Source organism: Bos mutus, chromosome 15, assembly GCF_027580195.1.
Source record: "Bos mutus isolate GX-2022 chromosome 15, NWIPB_WYAK_1.1, whole genome shotgun sequence".
Lineage (NCBI taxonomy): Eukaryota > Metazoa > Chordata > Mammalia > Artiodactyla > Bovidae > Bos > Bos mutus.
Window position 1 is genome coordinate 20,078,221 of NC_091631.1, and position 27,374 is coordinate 20,105,594.

A 27,374-nucleotide genomic window follows, 5' to 3' on the forward strand; every position below is an offset into this window, starting at 1 on the left:
TTTAGGAAAGGCAAGAGGAACCAGAGATCATATTGCCAACATCTGTTGGATCATTAAAAAAGCAAGAGAGTTCTAGAAAAAACATCTACTTCTGCTTTATTGACTATGCCAAAGCCTTTGACTGTGTGGATCACAATAAACTGTGGAAAATTCTTAAAGAGATGGGACTACCAGACCACCTGACCTGCCTCCTGAGAAATCTGTATGTAGGTCAAGAAGCAACAGTTAGAACTGGACGTGGAACAACAGACTGGTTCCAAGTTGGGAAAGAAGTATATCAAGGCTGCATATTGTCATCCTGCTTATTTAACTTATATGCAGAGCATATTATGAGAAATGCTGGGCTATATGAAGCACAAGCTGGAAGTTAAGATTCCTGGAAGAAATATCAATAACCTCAGATATGTAGATGACACAACCATTATGGCAGAAAACGAAGAACTGAAGAGCCTCTTGTTAAAGTGAAAGAGGAGAGTGAAAAAGTTGGCTTAAAACTCAACATTCAGGAAACAGATCATGGCATCCAGTCTCATCACTTCATGGCAAATAGATGGGGAACAATGGAAATAGTGAGAGACTTTACCCTTTGGAGCTCCAAAATCACTGCAGACGGTGACTGCAGCCATGTAATTAAAAGACGCTTGTTCCTTGGAAGAAAAGTGACGACCAACCTAGACAGCATATTAAAAAGCAGAGACATTACTTTGCCAACAAAGGTCCATCTAGTCAAGGCTATGGCTTTTCCAGTAGTCATGTACAAATGTGAGAATTGGACTATAAAGAAAGTTGAGCACAGAAGAATTGATGCTTTTGAACTGTGGTGTTGGAGAAGACTCTTGAGAGTCCCTTGGACTGCAAGGAAATCCAACCAGTCCATCCTAAAGGTAGTCAATCCTGACTATTCATTGGAAGGACTGATGTTGAAGCTGAAACTCCAATACTTTGGCCACCTGATTCAAAGAACTGACTCATTGGAAAAGACCCTGATGCTGGGAAAGATTGAAGGTAGGAGGAGAAGAGGACGACAGCATCTTCTGTCGTGGATGAGGTGGTTGGACAGCATCACTGACTCAATGGACATGCGTTTGGGTGAGCTCTGGGAGCTGGTGATGGACAGGGAGGTCTGGTGAGCCGCAGTCCATGGTGTTGCAAAGAGTCGGACACTGACTGAGTGACTGAACTGAACTGAACTGAAGGATAAGACAGGTGTTGGCTACAGAAATATCAAAGTACACTTCAGGAAGAATACTGTCAGAAATACAGAGGGGAAATTGACAATGATCAAAGGTTCAAATTCATAAAGGCATAATCTTTATGCACACACACACATATATATGCACTCAATAAAAATGATCCCAAATAAATAAAACAAAATTAACAAAACTATAGAGGAAAACACAAATCCACAATCACAGTTGAAGATGTTATGTCCTTCTCTCAGAAACTGATAAAAATCGTCCAAAAAAATATCAATAAGGATATAAAGTATTTGAATACTATCAACTTGATCTATCAGACATTTATAGAACACTAGATTTAATAAAAGCCAAATACATCTTTTTCAAGGGCATGGGAATATTAACTAAGGTAGATTATATGCTAGGCCATAAAAATGTTTTAATTAATATAAAGGAATGAAATCTAATCACAACAGAATTAAATTAGAAGTCAATAATAGAAAGTTCTGAATATTTTCCAATGTTTAGAAATTAAACAATGTACTTCCTAGTAGCCCATTGGTCAAAGAAAACTATTAGAGGAGAAACTTTATATAATTTGAGTATACACATATTGAAATTTGTAGAATGCAGTTAAAGCAGTTTTCCTAGCTTAGAGCGAAATTTATAGCTTTAAGTGACTATGTTAAGAATGTAAGAAGACAGGTGTACATTCAATAATGAATGGTTCTACATTAATAAACCAGGAAAATAAAAGCAAATAAGTAGAAGAAAGGATATTATAAAATTAAAAACAGAAATCAAGTGAAGAGAAATGAACAAACAATATAAAAATGTCCACAAAGTAAAAGTTTGTTCTTGGCAAACAAGATTAAAGAAAGAGAAAAAACTCTAGTAAGCCTCATTAGGAAAAAATAAATAGAAAACACAAATTACCAATATAAAGAATCAAAGGGAAAACATAACTACATAATTTATAGCAATAAAGGACTAATAAGGCAACAGTATGAACATTTTGGAGTGGGTTGCCATTTCCTTCTCCAGGAGATATTCCCAACCCAGGGATCAAACCTGGGTCTCCCGCATTGCAGGCAGACTCTTGACCCTCTGAGCCACCAGGGAAGTCCTGAAGGATGTTAGACTTCTTAAACAAAATAGACAAATTCTTGAAAAAGTATAATTCACCTATGTTGACAAAACAGAAAATAGAAAGAAACTCTCAACAGCCCTATAGCCTCAAAAAATAAACACATACCTGCAAAACTTTCCACAAAGAAAAATTCAGGCCCAGTTTAATTCCCTAGTAAATTATATTAAACATTTAAATAATTAACAATAGCAATCTTACACAAAGTTTTTCAGAAAAGAGAGAAAATGGAGTTATTTCCCAATTATTTTTGGAGCTGGAATAACCATACTAAATTTAAACACTGAGGCTTCTGTGGTGGCTGGGACAGTACACGCAAGCAATCTAAATTAACCAAAATAACATTTAAAAGTAGAATAAGATTATTTAACTTTATGTGACTTTAAAACTGATTGTGAACCTATAGTAATCCAGACAAAAGTATTAGCAAAAGGATAAACAAATATATTAAACAGAATATAGTCCAAAAATAGATCCATCTTGCCAAGACAGTCCAATGGAGAGAGGAAAATCTTTTCAACAAATGATGAACACTGGATATCCTTACTGAGGGAAAACCAAAAACATGACTTCGTATACCACAGGATACACAATTCCCAGGCAGCACAGTAGGAAAGAATCCACCTGCCAATGTAGGAGATGCAAGAGACATCTCTGGGTCGGAAGGATCCCCTGGAATAGGAAATGGCAACCCACTCCAGTATTCCTGCCTGGAAAATTCCATGGCCAGAGGAGCCTGGTGGGCTCTAGTTCATGGGGTCGCAGAGTCGGACATGACTGAGCACGCATGCAGGCGAAAGTAAAAGCAAACTACATATCTTCTAGAAGAAAACATAGGAGATTATTTTCATGATCTTCCTAGAGAAGACACAGAAAGCACTAATCATAAAACAAAAATCTGATAAATTACAGTTCACCAAAATAAAAACTTCTCCTCGAAAAATACCATTAGGAAAATCAGCTGGCAAGCCACAGACTAGGAGAAAATACATACACTTATATATATATAAGATCAAGTCTCTTTTTCAAAAGAGACTTCACAAAAAAAAAAAATTCTACAAATGGCTAAAATCACATTAAAAATCAGCTTAACACCATCAGCCATGAGAGAAATACAAAACCACAGTGAGATATCACTATGAACACAGGAGAATGTGCAGTGGAGTGGTTCTCAGTGAGATAGGGAGGTTTGCAATTTTTACAACCAGGAGACATTTTTAGTTGTTATTGGCATCTAGAATGCTGTGAACCATCTTACAATGCACAGGATAACCCCACAGAACAATTATCCTGCCCAAAATGTCAATGGTGGCAAAACTGAAAAACTCCTAAGAGATTAATTTAGACTAACAGCATCAAATGTTGGGGAAGATGTACAGCAACTGGAACTCTGGAATATATTACCAGAGAGGATGCAGAATAGTTCATTCACTTTGTTTGACATTTGACAGATATTACTGTACTAAGTGTAAATAACTTCTTGTCAAATTAAATGCCAAATAGCTTACAAGGCCATGCATGATCTAAAGCCAGTGTACTTCTCCAGCCTCATATCTCCGTTAACTGAGGCACAAGAATGATACAGTACTAAAAATTTTTTCCAAAAAGTCTACTTGATTTTACTGACAGAAATCTTAAAAATCCTGAGACAAAAAATGATAGTAATAATTAAAATAAATTAAAAAAAAAATCCTGAGACAAAAGAAACCTTAAAATCATTTAGCTCAACTTATTACCTAGAGCAGGGATAATAATATATTCTTGACAGTGAAATATCTACTGTCTCACACTGTTATGGCAAAATCTCACTGATCTATCTAACTTGGGAAACAACTCATATTATAAAAGTAATGATCCTCTACTCTTTTTGTAAACTGAGTTAACTGGAGATTATTATAGTTACTGATTTCCTTAACAAACCTCACAATATAGTCTGAAAAAATTAATATGGTAGTTTAGAAAGATACTATCTCTTTATAAATACCACAACCCATTTCACAAAGGAATGAAATCAGTGAAAAACAAGTCTTTAACTAGCCTAAATCAGTATTATTCAATAAAGATATAATGTAAACTATAAATGCAAGCCATATACACAATGTTTACAAAGCAGATGGATGAAGTTAATTTTGATAATACATTTAGGGTATACGTGACCCCATGAACTGTAGCTTGCCAGGCTCCTCTGTCCATGGAATTCTCCAAGCAAGAATACTGGAGTGGACTGCCATTCCCTTCTCCAGGGGATCTTCCCAACCCAGGTATCAAATCTACATCTCCTGCCTTGCAGGATGATTCTTTACCATCTGAGCCACCAGGGAAGCCTGGTAATTTTGATAGAATGTTTACTGTATATGTATAAAATATGCAAAACAGCCAATATATCCAAAACATTATCACTTCAATATTTAATAAACATAAAAGTAATAGATTATTTTATATTCTTTTTCTGTACTAAGCCTTCAGAGCCCAATGTCTGTTTTATACTTACAGCACACCTCATTTTTGACTAGCCAAGTTTCAGGTGCATAATAGCCACATGTAGCTAGTGTTTACTGGATGCTAATGTCGCACACTTCAAGGAAATTCACATGGATTATTTCATTTAATACTCCCTGAGGCTGCTCAGTGGTAAAGAATCTGTCTGCCAATGCAGAAGATGCAGGTTTGATCCCTGGGTGGGGAAGATCCCCTGGAGAAGGAAATGGCAACCCACTCCAGTATTCCTTGCCTGGAAAATTCCATGGACAAAAGAGCCTGGCGAGCTATAGTCCGTGCTCACAAAGAATGGAACGTGACTTTAGCCAACACAAGGAAAATACAGGGGAAAATAACTTGCCCGAGTTCCCAAGATTAGTTAGTGGTAGAATTAGAATTTTAAACGAATCAGCATTACTCAGATATGGTCCAAATCACTATGCAATTCCACCTCAAATCAACTTTTTTCTTTTACACTATTACAGAAACTTTCAATTAACCAAATTAATACTTTTGATTCCTGCTTTGATATCATATATTCATTGTACAGAAACCTTTATTTCTGGTCACATAAAAAAACCTGATTTTCCCCCTGCAATAAGAATTGAAAACAAAAGACTTACCATTAAAATGAGTTTTTGATACTTTTGTTTTAGGTCTGATACACTTGCAGATGGGTCTGCTCCCAGAATGCTGTACCAATCCTTTTTTGGTATCTGCTCAAACGCCATCATCCCTTGAACAAGAAGAGGTCCTTTTCAGATCAGCTGAATATAAATATTGACGACAATTCATTACAGTTTGCGTATATCTGGGAAATAACTAGGTACAGCTTCCCTAAGTTCTGTAATATTAAGTCATGATAATAATGCAAGCCTGAAGAAGCAAATATTTTCATTTGAAACGCCCCAAGAATTTCACGTTTAAGTATATAGACAAGTGTGGAAAAATCTGTTAGATGTTTCATGATATACGCTTATATCTTAAATTAATGACTATACAACAGCGTAAGAAAGAAAAAGAATTCGATAATGAACCCGAGCGGTGGATGGCCCTCTAAGAAAGGTGTTTCTGCTAATCTCTTGGTAAAAGCGACACAGAGTAGGTACTCATTAAACACACTAGTGGAGAAGGAAATGGCAACCCACTCCAATATTCTTGCCTGGATTAATAAGTGTTTATAAAATGAATAAATATTCTTTAAAAGCAAAACGAGGAATTAAAATCAATTTGGGAGCATTCCCTCTTAATGTCTCCAGTTCACTTCTTGTCTTTCGGGTTATCTTCAAAGAATAACACGCCAAATAGCCAGTCAGCACTGGCAGGTGGAGAGCAACAGTCCCTCAGTTATTGGACAGGCGCTCAGATCTCGCAAAGAGCTCCTGAAACTCTTCAAGGGAAGACGTGACAACACTCCCGAACCGAAGAGAACCCGCTAGGAGCCCCAGAACCAGGCAACTTCTTCCCATAGCCGCGAACTCAACGAGACATCCGGGGCTTCCTCAAAATTGGGACTCGGAAATCTACTGCACTCACAGTGCCCTGTGTCGCCCAGCCACAGACTCGTACCCTCTCCTGGATCCGCTCGATCACAAACTTACCAACGGTAGAGCCACTAGAGCCCACTCCTCGCTTGCTGTCTGCCAAACCTCGGAACCGGCTTCTGCTTCCGCCGGAAGTCACTGACCTAACGCGGTCAAGTTTCCAGCCGAGCCGCAATGGCGGAGGCACCGATCGGAAGCGCCGCTCCGCCCTCTGGACGCGGTCGCTATGGTAACCCATCGCCTCTACCTCAGGAGTTTACCAACAGTAAGTGCGGGCGCGGTGGGAAAAGGTTTCCTTCGCCTCTTTCTAACTCGCTCTTGTCCTGGCTCCCAGACTGTCGTTTCTCTCCTCTTCCTCAGCGAGTACCTCAGCACGCCCCTCCAAGCTTCCTCCGCCTTCCCCAAAACTTCCTCCATATAACCTACCCGCTGCAGCTCCCTGTCCTTTCCCGGCTGACGACTGCAGTACTATGACGGGAGATGAGGGGTGGGGGGCTACGGAGGGGGTACAGTTGGGATTAGAGCGGGTGGAGGTCGATGAGAAGGGTGACAAGAACTGATTCCTCCCTTCTCCCTAGACTTCCTTTGGAATGTTCTCGTTCCAAAACTAAGACAACTAAAACCTATGCTGAGTAAAAAGTTTTTAATTTTTTTTTTTTGAAAGAGATGTTCAACTTAATTATTTCTTTTAGATTTTACTTTAGTGGGTTGCCATGTTCTTTTCAAGGGGATCTTCCCAACCGAGGGACTGAACCCAGGTTTCCCATATTGCAGGCGGATTCTTTACCATCTGAGACATCAAGGAAGCCCAAGAATATTTTAGTAGGTAGCCTAGTCTTTCTCCAACCCTGGAATCAAACTGGGGTCTCCTGCATTGCTGGCAGATTCTTTACCAGCGAGCTACCAGGGAATCCCAAAGTTTTCAGTTTTAATATTATTTTTTTGGAAGAGATGTTCAGCTTATTTCTTTTAGATTTTAGAAACCGACTTGAAAAATGAAAACTTTTCAAAGTCCTTTCACACTCTTAGCAAGTCTTCCTATTCGCAGGGCAGCTATGACATCGTTCAAGCTCACAGAAAAAGCAAAATAAAACGCTCACTTTGAGGTAGTTATTGGGTACTCCAAATGGGCACTTTCCTCTCCCTGTCATTCGCTCTGTTGTTCGCTTTTACTGTCAAATCTATGTGCTGCTTACCTTAGATTTGTTGCAGAGAAGCCAATCCTGATTCCATGTTGGTCCTGTTTCTTTGACTTGTTTTTGCTGCTTCTGTTATAATCATACAGAATGGCCAGCCTTAAAGAATCCTGCCCCTCTGCCTGACTGTTAAACTAGAGTGCCTTTGTTCAGAACCCTGTCCACCCATAGCTGGCAGGAAGAAAGAAATTAACAAATCCCCTGCCTGAGGCTTGCCATTCTGTGAGATGTTTGCAATATTAATGGCTTTTTAAACTTTGCTTCCTCACCTTCCCCCATGTCTGACCTATAAAAGAACCTGGCATCCAGACCCTGTAAAATGGTTATTTTCAGGTGCTAGCCTGCCATCTTCGCCATCAGCTGGCTCCCCAATTATAGTCTCTTCCTTGACTCAGCCTCTCATCTTGGATTGGTGCCTGTTGTGTGTCGAGCAGAGCAAGCTTGGACTCGACAACATATTGACTATTCTTGCTTGCATTTTACCTGGAGGTCAAACCTGCATCTTTGTTCTCCATAGCATGATATAAATTTCATTTGGAAATGTTAAGGTAGTTTTGTTGCTGTTACTCCTTAGATTTCTTTTCTTTTCTTTTTTTTTAATTTTATCTTTTACCACATATCCATTTGAGAAGCAGTCAAGACAAACCCTAAGCACATTGAAAAAGATATTTTGATATGGTCAGTTATTTAATGATGGTTCCCTGGTAGCTTAGCTGGTAAGGAATGGATCTGCAATACAGGAGAGCTGGGTTTGATCCCTGGGTGAGGAAGATCCCCTGGAGAAGGAATTGGCTTACCCACTCCAGTGTTCTTGCCTGGAGAATTCCATTGACAGAGGAGCCTGGCAGGCTACAGTCCATGGAGTCGCAAAGAGTTGCACACGATTGAGCGACTTTCACCGAACTATAACTGAATAACTGAATGATACAGTTTAAAAATCTAAAAGGAAAAGTATAGTTTAGGTTCTTCATAGGATTTTGTCATGTTTAGAGGCAGACACAACCACCTTTATATCAATACTAAGTCAGAAGATCTGATTTTCATGACTGGTTTCAACATTCTGTGTGACCCTGCTACTGCTGCTGCTGCTAAGTCGCTTCAGTTGTGTCCAACTCTGTGGGACCCCGTAGACGGCAGCCCACCAGGCTCCCCCGTCCCTGGGATTCTCCAGGCAAGAACACTGGAGTGGCTTGACATTTCCTTCTCCAATGCATGAAAGTGAAAAGTGAAAGTGAAGTCACTCAGTGGTGTCCAACTCTCCACGATCCCATGGACTGCAGCCCACCAGGCTCCTCTGCCATGGATTTTCTAGGCAGGAGTACTGGAGTGGGGTGCCATTGCCTTCTCCACTGTGTAGACCTAAGTATACCTAAAATGACAGAACTGTGTTATTCTGAAGACCTTCCTATACAGTACTATCAGAATGGCACACTTTGAATTTCTCTAGCCCTGAAACTTCCTTTTTCCACTGCATAGTCCTTTGTATAGATAATTATACTCAAGCCCTTCAGTTTTTTATAGAAAGAGCACTTTATTTTGATTTATGATTGCATTAATGTATTGTTATCTCTTTTACTGCCTTTTTGAACAAAATTCTGAAAATTCTAATCACAGTATTTACTTTCTTGTATTTATTTATTTTTTGATATGGGAAGAGGTACACTTTTTTTGTCCCCACCAAATCCCAAATGTTCTGTCATTTCACAATAACATAGTTTACATCTGTAAAGCATACTTTAGTTTGCAACTTTTAATTTCATCTCCATTAAGTCATTAATCCTCCAAAATTACCAATCATTCATTGATATTATCCAAATCTAGTGCTTGTTGACATTTCCCTAGTTGTCTCTGAATGGTCTTTTTATGATTGGTTTGCTTGAGTCAGAATCTGGAATCTACACATTGCATTTGGTTATTCTGTCTCTTAAATATCTTTTAAGCTATAGCAGTCCCAATACTTCACTACTACCTTTTTTTTTCTTTTTTTCCCATTAGTTTATTGAAAAAACAGATATTGTCTTACAATGTGAACTTATCTGTTTATACCAGAATCCACTTTTTAAAACACTTTTTACAGAAATCCTTGCTCATTAGTCTTCCTTCATATTTTTCATTTTTTAGAGCACTACTGTTCAATGGAAATACAGTGTGAGCCACAAATGCAAACCACACATGTGATTTTAAATTTCCTAGTAGCCATATTAGAAAAATAAAAAGAAACAGGTGAAATGGATTTTAATAATATATGTATTTACCAGTGTATCCAGAGTATGCTCATTTCAAAATGTAAACAATACAAAAATTATTAATGAGATATTTTACATTCTTTTTTTCATACTAAGTCTTCAAAGGCTGATGTGTATTTTACCTATACAAATCATCTCAGTTTGGACTTGCCACTTTTCAAGTGCTCGATAGCTACATCTTACTAGTGACTACTTTATCAATCACAGGTCTAGGGGATAAAGTCCAGCATTCCTGCCCAGTATGATCCCAGTTTTCCAGCTTCATCACCTATTACCTTCATACATGAAGCAATCAAACAATTGAATATTTTCTTGGTACTTCATAATTATATTTGGAGGCATCTCCTTGCTTACAACACCATACCTCTTTTCTTCCTCCTATCAGTTTTACTCCTTCTTTAAGACCTATCTCTTCCATCAAGTCTTTTGTGATGGCCCAATCCTTAGAAATTACCTTCTCTCAATTTTCAGAGCAGTCCTGGGTGTACTCCTCTTTTGTACTTATCCTATCCTATAGAGTATTATTATACACTAGATGTGTATTCTAGTTTCCTGATTGGATTGTAAACTCTCTAAGGGTAAGAACACCTCTTAGAGAAACTAAGCACCAGCTTTTATGCCACATTCTCTGGGGTTCTAAAGATGTATGTCTACTATAGGTTTGTTTCTCAGTGTTTTTAGAAGGTAATATATTTATTTTATGTAAAACCAATATAGCGTAAATATAAACTATGTTAGCACAGTGGTTAAGACCATGAACTCTGGGATCAGACTCATAGATTTGAATCCAGATTCTGCCTCTTATTGGTTATGTGAAAACTTGAAGTTAATCTCTGCACCTTAGTTTCTTCCGCTGTGAAACAGAGATAATAATAGTATTGCCTTCAGAGGTTTGTTGTGAGGATTAAATGAGATGATGGTGTCTGAAAGTAGTAAGTACTCAGTAAAGAGTAGATCAGTCCTGGGTGTTCATTGGAAGGACTGATGCTGAAGCTGAAACTCCAATAGTTTGGCCACCTCATGCGAAGAGTTGACTCATTGGAAAAGACTCTGATGCTGGGAGGGATTGGGGGCAGGAGGAGAAGGGGACGACAGAGGATGAGATGGCTGGATGGCATCACTGACTCAATGGACATGGGTTTGAGTGAACTCTGGGAGTTGGTGATGGACAGAGAGGCCTGGCGTGCTGTGATTCATGGGGTCACAAAGAGTTGGACACGACTGAGCGACTGAACTGAACTAAACTAAAAGAGTAGATATTGTGATTATTATTAATAATGAACTATTTGTTACTCAGTTTTGATACATCAGAATATTAAGAATTCATAACAGTATTTTAGGAATTTCTAAACGAAGCAAATGAAAGCCACAGACTATTGAATTGGAAAAATGAAACCAAACCCAAATATTTGTTGAACTGTAGTTTGCCAGATACATTAAGCGCACAGGCAGAAACCTCTTAATTCCTGAATCGTCAACATCTAGCATAAGTGAAATAGGCATACATCAAATATTTAATTTTAAGATGATTCATCAAGTGCTATATCTAGAGTTAGATGTAGATGCAGAGATATAAATACAGATGCAGATACAGATACAGCATACAGATACAGATACTGATACAGATACAGCAGTCACATTCTTATTCAATTTGTTCCTTCAGCCCTTTGCCCATGCATAAACTTACTTATGTCCGCCATATGTTAACAAATTCTTATCATGAGATCATATTTGTGAATTATGCTTCTTGTGGATATTTGTAAAACATTCAGCATACTTCTATTAATTATTTCTTATCCTAGGATTATATTTACTTGGCTCTTTCCACTGATTTCATTACCAACTCTTCTTTCATATCCTTGATCTTATTTACCTCTGAATTTTTAAGATTTTTCCTATCAGTTAACTAAGCTGTATCTATTTTTAAGTACTGCAATATTGTAGTTATATATGAAAACTAGATGACCACCCCCCCCAACCAGGGCTAATAGACCCCACCTGGAATCTATTAGCTAGTAATGAATTAAAAACAAAAAGAGACACAAGTAAATAGTACATGCTGCTAAGCTGCTAAGTCACTTCAGTCGTGTCCAACTCTGTGTGACCCCATAGATGGCAGCCCACCAGGTTCCCCCTCCCTGGGATTCTCCAGGCAAGAACACTGGAGTGGGTTGCCAGTTCCTTCTCCAATGCATGAAAGTGAAAAGTGAAAGTGAAGTCGCTCAGTTGTGTCTGACTCCTAGCGACCCCATGGACTGCAGCCTACCAGGCTCCTCCATCCATGGGATTTTCCAGGCAAGAGTACTGGAGTGGGGTGACATTGCCTCTTCCGACACAGTACATACATAGCCTTCATTCACCTATTCATTTACTCAACAAATATTTATTGTACACTGTTACAAAAAATACAAGATAGAGTTGGCTGTAGCTCTATCAAAATCTTAAAGTTTATCTGGGTAGACAGACAGGCAACTGAAATAACTGTGCAAAGTGCTATGCCAGAGGAAATAAAGGTTAACTGTGATAGTTAATAACTTGCGGTTATGCGAATAGAATAAGGCAGATTACTTGAGTGATTGAAATCCTTGAATCAAAATGAGACTAATCCAGGAAGATATATGGAAGTGTTAAGTTTTAAATAACGCTCTGACAGAGAGGAGAGATGAATGGCTAGAATTAGAGAAATTTCCTCATTTTCTTTTTTGGCCAATTATCATAAAGCTTTAGACAGTATTGAGAATCAGCTCTAATGAGTAATCCTACCTCACCTTTTAGAAATAGTTTTTTCCTTTCTCTGGTTGTATTCACCTGATCTATTCTCTATTCTGTCTTTCAACAGTAATCATCAGTGAACATTCACTGGGTTTAAGCAAGTCAGTGCACTAAGCAGGGGAGACCAAGGGGTAAATACTTTTCACTGTCACCGCACCTGCGGCTGTGTTTTTCCTGTGTGTTTCACTTCGGTCATGTTAGTGTTCTTTCAAGCTGGTTTCAGATTTCTTAAAGATTTTCAGTTATTTGGAATTTTTGTTCTTGTCTTCCAAGCTTCTTCACATCTGATGTTTTAATTGTTCCATGAACCTATTAACAACACTGAGTATAATCTATCTTCTGTTTCTCTTTAGTAATCATAATAAATACCAACTTCTTATTTCCCCATTCACTTTTTTTATCCCTTTCTCATATCTGATGACCACTTTGAAACCTTGTAATGATCTCTTCAAACCATGCAGTGATATGCATTAATATGCTCTAGCATTTTAGTCTTCCATTTTGGTTTCTTAAACCTGAATTTTTTTAAAGTTTATTTTATTTTTGTCATGTAATTGACTCACAGAAGAAAGGTTAATTTGAATGATCAAAGGGTGTTAATTTGTAGGTTAAAATGTGTTAAACAGTTGATATGAAGTCTGTTTAAGTCAATTAGAGTGTATAATGAAGATGTTTCTAGAGTGTTATGGAACCTTTTGAAGTCAACTTGGAATTCACTCCTGTGTGCCAACCATAGCACCTGGCTAAACATGCCGTTGCATTTAGGTTCTTAATTTGGGTATATTCCAATATATATGAATAGGTCTACACACTTAAAGAAATTTGACTTTAAGATTCTGTGTTTTGCTATAGAAAATAAATTCGTGATTTAATTAATCATTATTAGTAAAATGAAAAACATACCGTGTAACACTGTTATCTTTGTTACTCTATTTTTTTCTAAAATAAAATGCAACTGAACTCAATAACCAACCAAACATTTCTGCATTTTCTGTTTGTTTTTAAAACTAGATTAGCATCATTATTGTTGAATTTTTTTAATACTAAGTACCTCCTATTGAAAGGGACCATACAAAGACATGTAAAATTTGATATACTCATTTAAAGGAATGATTTGTTTTCCCCTCCAAAATTATTTGAAATAATATTATGAAACATTATAGTGTTGGTACTGTCTTTTAAATTTTCTAAATAGATAATGTTATTATGCAGACTTTAATGTTTATATGCTCAGTTTCAATAGTTGAATATAATTTTGTGTAATGATAGGTATATTTAAGATGAGTGAAGCTTTGCAACTTCAACAGTTCAAATCCACAGAGATGGGAGGGTAAAAAACAAATTTTAAAATAGTTTCTTCCCTTAGCCTCAGGATTACTCTAGAACTAGTTTTATTACTTGTGTCAGTTTACTAGCAATAAACACATTTAGCATTTCAACTTCTTTCAACCATTCATTTTAATTATTGAGAGAGTGATGAGAAACAGCTCTTACATGTTAAAGGGATTTCTGCAATGATGGATTAGATGCCAAAATAATGAAACCACATAGCTTAAAAAATATACTGAAGAATAGATGTTTTCTGATGAATTTCCACAAAAAAATCATATTTTTAAAATATTTTAAGCTATTCGTAGTGTTACTTTTTAATCAACTGTAGACATGGCATGAGAATAGTCTTTTGTTGCTCATTAGCAATTTCTTTAATGAGTTTTTTTTGTGTGATAGATAGTTAAAGTAACAGACAAATGACAGATTGTTTGCCTTTAATGATTTCCCTGTTTCAAGCCCATTACAAAGCAATTAGAAATCTGACAGCATTTTCACTCTGCATTACTGATCATCTAAAGTGATGAGGAATGAGAGGTGATGAATATTAATTGTATATTTTCATATGATTATCATAAATTATTACCTTGTCTGTTGTGCTGCAGGTGAAGCGGGAGCATAAGAGAAAGACAGATATATTAATTTGAAAGACTATATGACTTCTTTTAAATATTTGTCTGTAGTGTAAATTCTGATCTGCAGTGTTAGTGTCCATGAATATTAAATTAATTCTCTTCAGTTTATAGTTACATTTGTGGTAACTGAAATAACTTTTCAGTACAAGAAAAGGAAAAATTATTTCATAGTACAATAGACATATATATATTTAAGTTCAGAATTTTAAGAAACTAATTTAAAAAATGAAATAGTGAATTTTGTTGATATACATATATGCAAAATTCAGATATATCATTACAAAAAATATATACTTAGATTTAGATCTTATATTAGTCTGAGTTTAAAGTCAGGTGATCCTACGAAATAAGATAAGAAAGAGTAACCAGCTGTAAAAGATTTTTCTGAGTCCTCTGGAACAGTTCTTTTAGTCTTAATCCAGTATATATTCTGTTTCCCCAGTTTCTTGCTTCAGGGAGATGAGGCTAAGCCAGTCATCAAGACTCAAGTGTATTGTTACTTGGTTCTCAGCCTTGAGAGGTAGCAAAATTTGGTCCAGAAACTAGATAATAGTCTTTGGTATAGGAAGAATTGATAAGCATAAAGCATTTGACATGTTTAGAAGTGTATTTGGATCAATATACCAAAATAAGTTATATTTTGATGTCTCTAATTATTAGCTGATAATCAATATGTACTTAATGAATAGAGCTGAATTACACTAGTAAAGCTTCAGTCTTGTCTTTTGGACCTTTTGCTATGGATTGCTCTGTGGCATGTCATCTCTCAGAGAGGCATGCCATCCTGGATCCATATTTATTTATGAAGGTCATAATCCATATGATAATATGACCAAAAGTCCATGAAAACTGACTTTTTGCATGCTTTTTAGGAATTATTCTCCTTTATATTCAATTTTATGTATATGAAATTAAACCAGCAGATCTTCACAAATGACCTTTTAGTGTTCTGGAAAGTTGAGGAGAGTCATCTGAAACTCATTACATGTTTATTCAGGGAAAAGTCAGATATCAGGATGATAAAAGCAAATTATCAGTAAAAAGCATTGAGACCCTATTGTTTGGTAGCCCAATTTAATATTTTTACTGGCTAAGCTTTTCAACTGTATTATCATTTGTGTCTGATGCCCTGCCAGATTTTATTGTACAGAGCAGGCCCAACTAGTACATTTTATGGAATCAGAGTGGTAATTCCCATTGCCCTCAACTCCTTCCTGCTGATATTCTTTATCTCCTCTTAGCCCACATGTTAAGTTGATCCTTTGTATAGCCCAGTCAATTCTCCTTCTCTTTCCACTTCTCACATACCACCAACCAACATACTTACTTACTTGACTTTTGGCCAAAGTCTCCCTTTCTTTCTTTAGAAGAATTGGTTTAGAAATTTTACGTATTTTTACTCTGACACAGAACAGCTAGCTGTATCTGAGTTTATAGGAAACTGGGCTGTCAAACCACAGCATTGCAGGCAAATCAACAGCTGAGGAAACAAATAGTCCTAAATTGTAAATCATAAATAGCTGTATCTTCTCTAGTTACCTTGCTCCTTGAAAACCTGATTCATTTCCCCACACATACACTTGATCTTCCTTACAGTCTCCCTTTCTAACCAAATAGCAGCTATTCTTTACACTCTTCAAGTTCCAATGTTTTAATTTATATTTAAACACCACTCATGTTGTGATAAATGTTACTTATCATTTAGTCATAGAAGATCCTTTTAAGTCATTCACAAAGCATTCCCACTTTCCCTCTCAAAATTTCTGTCTAAAATGGGTTTATGCCTTGTATCAGTACAACAGGCTTCCCAGCTGGCACTGATGGTAAAAAAACCTGCTTGCCTATGCAGGAAACGGCAAAAGATGTGGGTTCGATCCCCAGGGTTGGAAAGATCCCCTGGAGGAAAGCAGGGCAACCAATCCAATATTTTTGCCTGGAGAATCTCATGGATAGAGGAGCCTGGTGGGCTGCAGTCCATAGAGTCGCAAAGAGTAGGACATGACTGATGTGACTTAGCTGGAGAAGGAAATGGCAGCTCACTCCAGTATTTTTGCCTGGAGAATCCTATGGACAGAGGAGCCTGGTGGGCCATAGTCCATAGGGTAGCAAAGAGTCAGACACAAACCAAAGCGACTTAGCATGCACTCATGCACAAAGTGACTTAGCACGCATGCACACCAGTACAATGTCACTTAACTGAAGCAACAAGTCATTTAATTCCCTAGAGAAATGAAAGGTCAGCAAGTTGGAAAGAGAACTAAGGAAAAAAATTTCTTTTTAATTTCAGAAATTTCAGCTATCTGATAGAGCTAAAACATAAAGGAGGCCAAGATTCCTGCCTAGTCATTAGAAAAGACATTGACTCAGTCCTGAAATAGGCCCCAAGAGAGAGGAGATGTGTCATCATCTATTAGCTTAGCTTTAAAGACAATATTTGAATTACTTTCTTCCTAAGCCATTTACCCCTGTACTGGATTGGAGAATAGACTAAAAAGGCTTACAACACTTAAATAGAGTACACTGTTTTCTTATTACTTGATAATGTGACCTGCCAGTCTACCAGAAAATGATATTAAGGTGAACCCTTGTGTTAGCCTCATATTTGGCACCCTGCCTAGAAGGTGATATTTCAAATTTTGTAAATTTTCCAAGAGAATGTTCCATAATAGTTGCTATTGAAACAAATTGGAAGTACACATTTATGTAATCAGATTTGAAGGATTTGTTTCCCACTGAATTGAGCAGCTCTCCTGTTCTGTTTTGGTTGGTTTACCAAACCTTGCAGTAGCTTCCAAACCTCACATGATGGTTTTTAGAACCACTTCTCTCTCTGGCTGTAGAAAATGTATCCTATCCCTCTTACACTGGAAGTATAAAATCCAGAACACAAAATCAATATACTTCTGTGTCTTCTATGGTACCTGTAAACCAGAAATGGTATTTTAATAAAAGGAGAAAACTAAGAAAGGAAAGAACTTCTTAAATTCCAATTTACCACACAGGCACAAAGATTTTCAAATCATTTGTTCAAGTAGTAGCTCATGGGTTAGCGTTAACTTTTGAGGTTTCTTTGTGATCAACAGGCCTTTCAGTTTTCCATGGTCAAGTGCTCCATTTAACGCATGTGAATAATAAACTTATGCAAAATAAAAGGAAATTTCATGCTTGGGAGGTAAAGAAGTTTATGTAATTTTATCCTTACCTAAAGAACTGACTGTTAAAGTAACATAGAAAGGAAAGGAGTTTTTTTCCTGCCTTCATTTTGGAACATTGACTTACAAACCTTAAGACTTCCCATGTAGCATTCAAAAACGTTTTTGAGGCTGCTCCATTCTATGTGATAATCTTTCATTTCTAAAGAATTAGGTGTTCCTCTCTCTAAACAGGGAGCTAAAGCAAAGGTTGAATTCTTTTCCTATAAAATATGCATATTTATGAAAAAAAGTGTATACATTTGAAAAACTGCATGTATTTTTATGCTCCTATTTACTTGTTACTATGGCAACCACCAGACTGCCTAGTATTTATGTTGTCTAAGATTCAGAGTGCCTTTTCAAAAAAATAAATATGCCAGAACCGTGTATTGTATTTACTTTGGTGTTTAGAAAAATATTTATTCTAATGAATATTTTTTAAGAAAAATAGCAATAAATAGGGTAAACTTCAGCCCAGCTTGAACAGTACCTTTTCCTGTAGTACGTTTTTGAAATCAAAACAATTACATTTTTCTTTTCCTTGTTATAAAAATCAGAATGAAGAATAGAAACAATGAATTTTCAAAACTTATGAATCAATGTTGAAAGGTACTCTCTTGATTTTTCTTATTTGTATAACAATATTTTGATTTGCACCAAATTTCTGAAAATATAAAACATGAATACAGACAGAAATACTTAATGCTAGCTATATGAATCAGAAAATGTGAATAGTTGGCATTTCTGATCACAGATGGTTCTTTATCTATGAATAAAAGATTTATATTTTGTACTTGAAAGACACGGTTACTATCATTTTTCTTGCTTTAATTATTTAAATTGTTTTCTGACATGTGTGATACATAAATATAATTTCTTAATGTTAAACATCAGAATGGAAATTATGAAGCATAAAATGAGACATGTTTCATGTCACGTATTACCTGTTAAGAAAAACTGCAATACAACATTTAAGTACAACAGAATAGTGAGCATATTGTCTCTGATACTTGTAAACAGGATGGATCTGCAGTTTCACAGTTTATGTTGACAGTATCTTTGTGGGAAATGTAATTATCAAATGAATTATAACATGTCCTAGCATTAAGATTATTAATAGTAATTTTAATTGCCTTTTTCAAGATAATTGGATATGTTATCATAAGTATATGGGAAAGGGGGCATTGGGCTAATTAGATATTTTGAACTCAGTTATCTTTAAAAGATCTGAAAGTTTAACATGTATCCTATATTTCAAGAATTTCTTCTTTTAATTAAATGGTTTCCTAAGTAGAATTAAAATTATTTGTAGTTCATAAAATCTCACTGATTATCCCTTGGTATTCCTCCTTGAGTATTGGTATCATAAAAAATTTAAATAATGGTATTTATTTGATATTTATTTGAGGTAGGGATGACTTATAACATTATATTAGTTTTAAGTGTATGACATAGTGATTCAAAATTTTATAGATTATGCTTCATTTAGAGTTATTAGAAAATACTGGTTAAGGGCCCTGGGCTGTACAGTCTGTCTTTGTAGCTTATTTATTTTATACACAGTAGTTTATTCCCTGTCCCTATCTTATCCCAGATCCCTTCCATCTCTCCATTGGTAACACTAGTTTGTTCTCTATATCTGTGAGTCTCTTTCTGTTTTGTTATATCCATTCATTTGTTTTATATTTTAGATTCGACCTACAAGTGGTAACATACAGCATTTGTCTTTCTTTGTCTGACTTATTTCACTACACGTAACACCCTCCAGGTCCATCCATAAAATCTCACTGATTATTCCGATATTCCTCCTTGGGTAATGATCTGATGAAAACTTTATATAATGGTAATTATTAAATTAAAATTTCACTACCAGTCAGAAAATTATTCTTAAATTGGTAAGGCTAAGAAATATTTTATTCCAGTAACGAGTGCTGTTAGATTGGCTTTCATATACTATTCCTCTAGTTTTAGAAATTGGTAGAAATTCTAAAAAGCAATTCACCTTGGAGATAACACATCAGCAGCTTTAAAATTGTTCAACTACTATAATCTGGAAATTTAACTTCCACAACTTCTTAAGGAACTGTTCAATTGTATGGTCAAAGATGTGAACAAAAATTAGAGCTTTATTTGCAATAAGAAGTATTTGGAACAACCAAGATATTAAATAATTAAAATATCATGTTCTCAACAAATATTGGAGAAGGAAATGGCAACCCACTCCAGTATTCTTGCCTGGAGAATCCCAGGGACAGGGGAGCCTATTGGGCTGCCGTCTATGGGGTCGCACGGAGTCGGACACTACTGAAGTGACTTAGCAGCAACAAATATTTAATAACATCGGAATATTCTCATTAGCTGTATATGAACCGGGTTTTAATTTATTTAGTCACATTTTTGTTTTAAGAGAAATCTATATCTCTGTAAAGTCATTGACAAAAATCAGAAAACAAATACTGAAAAGTTATAATGGTGGCTAACTCCAAGGGTAGGAGATTGTAAGGAATTTTATTTTCTATACTTCTCTTTCCAATTTTAATGTGTCTGTAATAACTACAGTTATCATCATTCAAATTGTTTTTAATAAGAAAAGTTAATTAAAATTGAGTGCATTCATTATAAGAAAAATTCAGCTAGTGAAGGAATAATATTGTCTCATTCAACACTGAATTCATTGTTTTTTTTTTTTAACTCTGGAAACAGTTGGTGCTTAACAAATATTTGATGATTGAATGAATAGATGATGGGATCAGGAATTAGAAAAGTAGCATTAGGAAAACACATTTGGAGGGCCAGCAGGATGCCTTAAAAATTTAAATAATGGTATTTATTTGATATTTATTTGAGGTAGGGATGACTTATAACATTATATTAGTTTTAAGTGTATGACATAGTGATTCAAAATTTTATAGATTATGCTTCATTTAGAGTTATTAGAAAATACTGGTTAAGGGCCCTGGGCTGTACAGTCTGTCTTTGTAGCTTATTTATTTTATACACAGTAGTTTATTCCCTGTCCCTATCTTATCCCAGATCCCTTCCATCTCTCCATTGGTAACACTAGTTTGTTCTCTATATCTGTGAGTCTCTTTCTGTTTTGTTATATCCATTCATTTGTTTTATATTTTAGATTCGACCTACAAGTGGTAACATACAGCATTTGTCTTTCTTTGTCTGACTTATTTCACTACACGTAACACCCTCCAGGTCCATCCATAAAATCTCACTGATTATTCCGATATTCCTCCTTGGGTAATGATCTGATGAAAACTTTATATAATGGTAATTATTAAATTAAAATTTCACTACCAGTCAGAAAATTATTCTTAAATTGGTAAGGCTAAGAAATATTTTATTCCAGTAACGAGTGCTGTTAGATTGGCTTTCATATACTATTCCTCTAGTTTTAGAAATTGGTAGAAATTCTAAAAGCAATTCACCTTTGAGATAACACATCAGCAGCTTTAAAATTGTTCAACTACTATAATCTGGAAATTTAACTTCCACAACTTCTTAAGGAACTGTTCAATTGTATGGTCAAAGATGTGAACAAAAATTAGAGCTTTATTTGCAATAAGAAGTATTTGGAACAACCAAGATATTAAATAATTAAAATATCATGTTCTCAACAAATATTGGAGAAGGAAATGGCAACCCACTCCAGTATTCTTGCCTGGAGAATCCCAGGGACAGGGGAGCCTATTGGGCTGCCGTCTATGGGGTCGCACGGAGTCGGACACGACTGAAGTGACTTAGCAGCAACAAATATTTAATAACATCGGAATATTCTCATTAGCTGTATATGAACCGGGTTTTAATTTATTTAGTCACATTTTTGTTTTAAGAGAAATCTATATCTCTGTAAAGTCATTGACAAAAATCAGAAAACAAATACTGAAAAGTTATAATGGTGGCTAACTCCAAGGGTAGGAGATTGTAAGGAATTTTATTTTCTATACTTCTCTTTCCAATTTTAATGTGGGGATTTCTGTAATAACTACAGTTATCATCATTCAAATTGTTTTTAATAAGAAAAGTTAATTAAAATTGAGTGCATTCATTATAAGAAAAATTCAGCTAGTGAAGGAATAATATTGTCTCATTCAACACTGAATTCATTGTCTTTTTTTTTTTTTAACTCTGGAAACAGTTGGTGCTTAACAAATATTTGATGATTGAATGAATAGATGATGGGATCAGGAATTAGAAAAGTAGCATTAGGGAAAACACATTTGGAGGGCCAGCAGGATGCCTTGTTTATATTTTATTTATCATAACAATGAGTGATAATAATGTGATAAGAGTTTACAAGAACTGCTCTACCAACCATAGTTCTGATAGCCTTCAGTTCGGTTCAGTCGCTCAGTTGTGTCCAACTCTTTTGTGACCCCATCGACTGCAGTACGCCAGGCTTCTCTGTCCATCACCAACTCCCGGAGTTTACTCAAACTCATGTCCATTGAGTCGGTGATGCCATCCAACCATCTCATCCTCTTTTGTCCCCTTTTCCTCCTGGCTTCAGTCTTTCCCAGCATCAGGGTCTTTTCTAAGAAGTTCGTTCTTTGAATCAGGTGGCCAAAGTATTGGAGTTTCAGCTTCAGCATCAGTCCTTGCAATGAATATTCAGGACTGATTTCCTTTAGGATTGACTGATTTGATCTCTTTGCAGTCCAAAGGACTCTCAAGAGTCTTCTCCAACACCACAGTTCAAAAGCATCAATTCTTCGGTGCTCAGCTTTCTTTATAGTCCAACTATCACATGCATGCATGACTACTGGAAAAACCATAGCTTTGACTAGACGGACTTTTGTTGGCAAAGTAACGTCTCTGCTTTTTAATACGCTGTCTAGGTTGGTCATAGATTTTTTTCCAAGGAGCAAGCATCTTTTAATTTCATGGCTGCAGTTACCATCTGCAGTGATCAAATGAGATATCTGAAAGGGTGGCCTTCTAGGTGTCTCCTAATAAGCTTGAGTGTAGCAGCAACTTACATGATCTCCTGAACCAAGGTCATTATCTACCTTGATAATATCCTATAGATCTGAGGGTGCAACAGGATATAATGGCTTCTACTGTGGTTTGGAAACATTGTTTCAGCTTTGGAGGGAGACTAATAGCAGCTAGCCTCATCTCACACACTAGCAAAGTAATGCTCAAAATTCTCCAAGCTAGACTCAACAGTATGTGAACTGAGAACTTCCAGATGTTCAAGCTGGATTTAGAAAAGGCAGAGGAACCAGAGATCAAATTGCCAACAGCCATTAGATCATAGAAAAGGCAAGAGAGTTTCAGAAAAACATCTACTTCTGCTTTATTGACTATGCCAAAGCCTTTGACTGTGTGGATCACAAGAAACTGTGGAAAATTCTTAGATATGGGAGTACCAGACCACATTATCTGCCTCCTGAGAAATCTGTATGCAGGTCAAGAAGCAACAGTTAGAAGCGGACATGGAACAATGAACTGGTTCCAAATTGGGAAAGGAGTACATCAAGGCTGTATATTGTCACCCTGCTTATTTGATTTATATGCAGATTACATCATGCAAAATGCAGGGCTGGATGAAGCACAAGCTGGAATCAAGATTTCTGGGAGAAATATCAGTAACCTAAAATACACAGGTGACACCACCCTTAAGGGAGAAAGTGAAAAAGAACTAAAGAACCTCTTGATGAAAGTGAAAGGGGAGAGTGAAAAAGCTGGCTTAAAACTCAACTTTCAAAAAACTAAGATCATAGCATCTGGTCCCATCACTTCATGGCAAACAGATGGGGAAACAATGGAAACAGTGAGAGACTATTTTCTTGGGCTCTAAAATCACTGCAGCTGGTGACTGCAGCCATGAAATTAATAGACACTTGTTTCTTGGAAGAAGAGCTATGACAAATCTAGACAGCATATTAAAAAGCAGAGACATTCTTTGCTGGTAAAGGTCCATCTAGTCAAAGCCATGGTTTTTCTAGTAGTCATGTGTGAATGTGAGAGTTGGACTATGAAGAAAACTGAGCACCAAAGAATTGATGCTTTTGAACTGTGGTGTTGGAGAAGACTCTTGAAGAGTGCCTTGGACTGCAAGGAGATCAAACCAGTTAATCCTAAAGAAAATCAGTCCTGAATATTCATTGCAAGGACTAATGCTGAACCTGAAACTCCGATACTTTGGCCACCTGATGCGAAGAACTGACTTCTTAGAAAAGACCCTGATGCTGGGAAAGATTGAAGGCAGGAGGAGAAGGAGATGACAGAGGATGAGATGGTTGGGCGACATCACCGACTTGATGGACATGAGTTTGAGCAAGCTCCAGGAGGTAGTGATGACAGGGAAGGCTGGCATGCTGCAGTCCATGGGGTCGCAAAGAGTCATACACTGACTGAGTGACTGAACTGAACTAAACGGCAATTAAATCAGTATGGCCAAATCAGAGAGCAGGAAACATGATACATCACTGCTGGAATAGTACATTTCTTCTCAACAGATAGATACATTCTGAATTGGAGCGATATGGCCAAAAAGTCTGCCTAAGGATTTCCAAATAGGTGTTACATAGGACTGGTCTTTAGTAGCTACCTCTGACTCTTCTCCCATCAAATATGTACTAGTTCTCTGTGCCGGAAACTGCAGAAAAAGGACCTTCTGAAGTCTTCTCTAAAAACTGGACTTATTCTTTTAGAGCAGTTTAAGATTACAGTAAAATTGAGGGAAAGGTACAGAGATTTATCAAGTAACCCCTACCCCTGACATGTGCATAGCCTCCTTCTTTACAAATATCCACCAGAAGACTGTTACATTTATTACAATTGATAAACCTACATTGACATAATCATTAAGAGTCTATAGTTTACATTAGGGTTCATTCTGGTGTTCAGTTCTATGGTTTAGACAAATGTATAATGGCATGTACCTGTCAATTATGGTATTATACAGAGTATTTTTCATAGAAATCTCATGTTCCATATATTCATTTCTATCACCACACCCCCGACCCCTGGCAATTACTTTTTTTAGGTCTCCACAGTTTTACCATTTGCTATTTGACATTTCCAGAATGTCAGTAGTTGGAATCATATGGTGCATAGACTTTTCATATTGGCTTCTTTCACTTGAATACTCATTTAAGATCCCTCCATATCTTTTCATGGCATCATAGCTCATTTTGGTTTTTTTATAGTGCTGAACAATATTTCATTACCTAGATAGATCATAGTTTGCGTATCTATTCACCTACTGAAGGACATTTTGGTTGCTTCCAAGTTTTGGCAGTTATGAAGAAACCTGCTATAAACATCCAAGTGCAGGTTTTTGTGTGGACATAAGTTTTCATATTATTTAGATGAATATCAAGAAGCATGATTTCTGAGTCATATGGTAAGTGTATGTTTAGTTTTGTAAGAAACCACCCAGCTCTTCCAGCGTGGCTGTACTATTTTGCATTCCCGCCAACAGTGAATGAGAGTTCCTGTTGCTTCACAGGATTTTGGCCATTCTAATAGGTGGGTAGTGGTATCTCAGTGTCATTTTAACGTGCATTTGCCTGCTAATATATACTGTGAAGCATCTTGTCATGTGCTTACTTGCCACCAGTATGTCTTCTTTGGTCAGGTTTCTGTTAAGGTCTTTGGCCCATGTTTAAATCAGGCTGTTGTTTTCTTATTGTTGAGTTCTAAGAGTTCTTTGTAAATTTCGGATGATATTCATTTATCAGACGTGTCTGTTGCAAATATTTTCTCCCAGTATGTGACTCGTCTTCTCATTCTCTTTTGTCTTTCACAGAGCAGAAGTTTTTAATTTTAATGAAATGCAATGGATTGGTTATTTCTTTCATGGATCATGCCTTGGTGTTGTATCTAAGAAGTCAGTGACATACCCAAGGTCATCCAGGTTATCTTCTGTGTTATCTTCTAAGAGTGTTATGGTTCTGTTTTACATTTAGTTCTGTGATTCATTTTGAGCTAATTTATGTGAAGGGTATGAGGTCTGTGTTTAGATTCTCTCTCTCTCTGTCTCTCTTTCTCTCTCTGTCTTTCTCTCTCTCTCTTTCTTTTTTTGCATGTGTATGTGCCACTGTTCCAGTACCATTAGTTGAAAAGACCATCTTTGTGCCATTGTTCTCGTTTGTCAAACTTTTTGTGGGTCTATTTCTGGGCTTCTGTACTTTTCCTCATATAGATCTTATACATATTTTGTTAGATTTATACCTCAGTATTTCTTTCTTTTTTTTTTTTGAGTAGTGGGCAAATGTTTCTAATTTCAAATTCTACTTGTTTGCAATTAACTTTTGTATATTAACCTTGTATCTTGCAACCATGCTGTAATTGGGCTTACAGCCTTTTAAGATGATGGCAGTCCCACATTTCTTGTCTTTTCTTGTTTTCTTGTGTCTTTCTTTCACTGCTCCTAGTATATCTAGCCTACTATTATAGAAGGCACCATATAATGTGAGTTTGAATATTCAATTCAGCTGTATAAGATTTAAAAAATGATATAATGAAACAGAAGAAATGTTGAGATAGGTAGTAAGTAAGCTAATAGCTTATGAAGTACAGATGAAATTCACAGACTGTATTAAGTATAGATATGTGGGACTTCCCTGGTGGTCTTGTGGTTAACAATCCTTGCCTCCACTGCAGGGCACATGGTTCAATCCCTGGTCGGGAACTAAGATCTTGATGCATGCCAAAAAATTATAGATATGTATAAGTCAGTAGTTTAAGAAAGAAACGAAGGATTCAGAATATGTGCTAAATGTTACATAGTAATCAAGCTCAGTTCAGTTCAGTTCAGTTCAGTGGCTCAGTTGTGTCTAACTCTTTGCGACCCCATTAATCGCAGCATGCCAGGCCTCCCTGTCCATAACAAACTCCCGGAGGTCACCCAGACTCACGTCCATCGAGTCACTGATGCCATCCAGCCATCTCATCCTCTGTCGTGCCCTTCTCCTCCTGCCCCCAGTCCCTCCCAGCATCAGAGTCTTTTCCAATGAGTCAACTCTTCACATGAAGTGGCCAAAGTATTGGAGTTTAGCTTTAGCATCATTCTTTCCAAAGAAATCCCAGGGCTGATCTCCTTCAGAATGGACTGGTCAGATCTCCTTGCAGTCCAAGGGACTCTCAAGAGTCTTCTCCAACACCACAGTTCAAAAGCATCAATTCTTTGGTGCTCAGCTTTCTTCACAGTCCAACTCTCACATCCATACATGACCACTGGAAAAACCATAGCCTTGACTAGATGAACCTTTGTTGGCAAAGTAATGTCTATGCTTTTGAATGTGCTGTCTAGGTTGGTCATAACTTTTCTTCCAAGGACTAAGCGTCTTTTAATTTTATGGCTGCAGTCACCATCTGCAGTGATTTTGGAGCCCCAAAAAATAAAGTCTGACACTGTTTCCACTGTTTCCCCATCTATTTCCCATGAAGTGATGGGACCAGATGTCATGATCTTCGTTTTCTGAATGTTGACTTTTAAGCCAACTTTTTCACTCTCCACTTTCACCTTCATCAAGAGGCTTTTTAGTTCCTCTTCACTATCTGCCATAAGGGTGGTGTCATCTACATATCTGAGGTTATTGATATTTCTCCCGGCAATCTTGATTCCAGCTTGTGCTTCTTCCAGCCCAGCGTTTCTCATGATGTATTCTGCATATAAGTTAAATAAGCA

General features: G+C 36.7%; 2 protein-coding genes across 8 annotated transcripts in view; one reads left to right on the forward strand and one right to left on the reverse strand.

Moving 5' to 3' along the window:
• DNAJC24 (DnaJ heat shock protein family (Hsp40) member C24) overlaps positions 1 to 6,509 on the reverse strand; it is a 76,321-nt gene extending 69,812 nt beyond the window's left edge. For 2 of the 3 annotated variants that reach the window (XM_070383611.1, XM_005890862.3), the window contains exons 1-2: positions 6,405 to 6,488; positions 5,427 to 5,539 (exon numbers count right to left, since the gene is read on the reverse strand). In XM_070383611.1, coding sequence (XP_070239712.1) covers positions 5,427 to 5,537 — 111 coding nt within the window. In that variant the 5' untranslated portion in view covers positions 5,538 to 5,539; positions 6,405 to 6,488. Of the gene's footprint in view, positions 1 to 5,426; positions 5,571 to 6,404 lie in introns of all 3 variants that reach the window. The other variant, XM_070383612.1, reaches the window with a different exon arrangement.
• A 17-nt stretch (positions 6,510 to 6,526) lies between these two features.
• DCDC1 (doublecortin domain containing 1) overlaps positions 6,527 to 27,374 on the forward strand; it is a 473,661-nt gene continuing 452,813 nt past the window's right edge. For 4 of the 5 annotated variants that reach the window (XM_070383604.1, XM_070383606.1, XM_070383608.1 and 1 more), the window contains exon 1: positions 6,527 to 6,612. The gene's annotated coding sequence lies outside the window, so the exon portion shown is untranslated. The remainder of the gene's footprint in view (positions 6,613 to 27,374) is intronic. The other variant, XM_070383607.1, reaches the window with a different exon arrangement.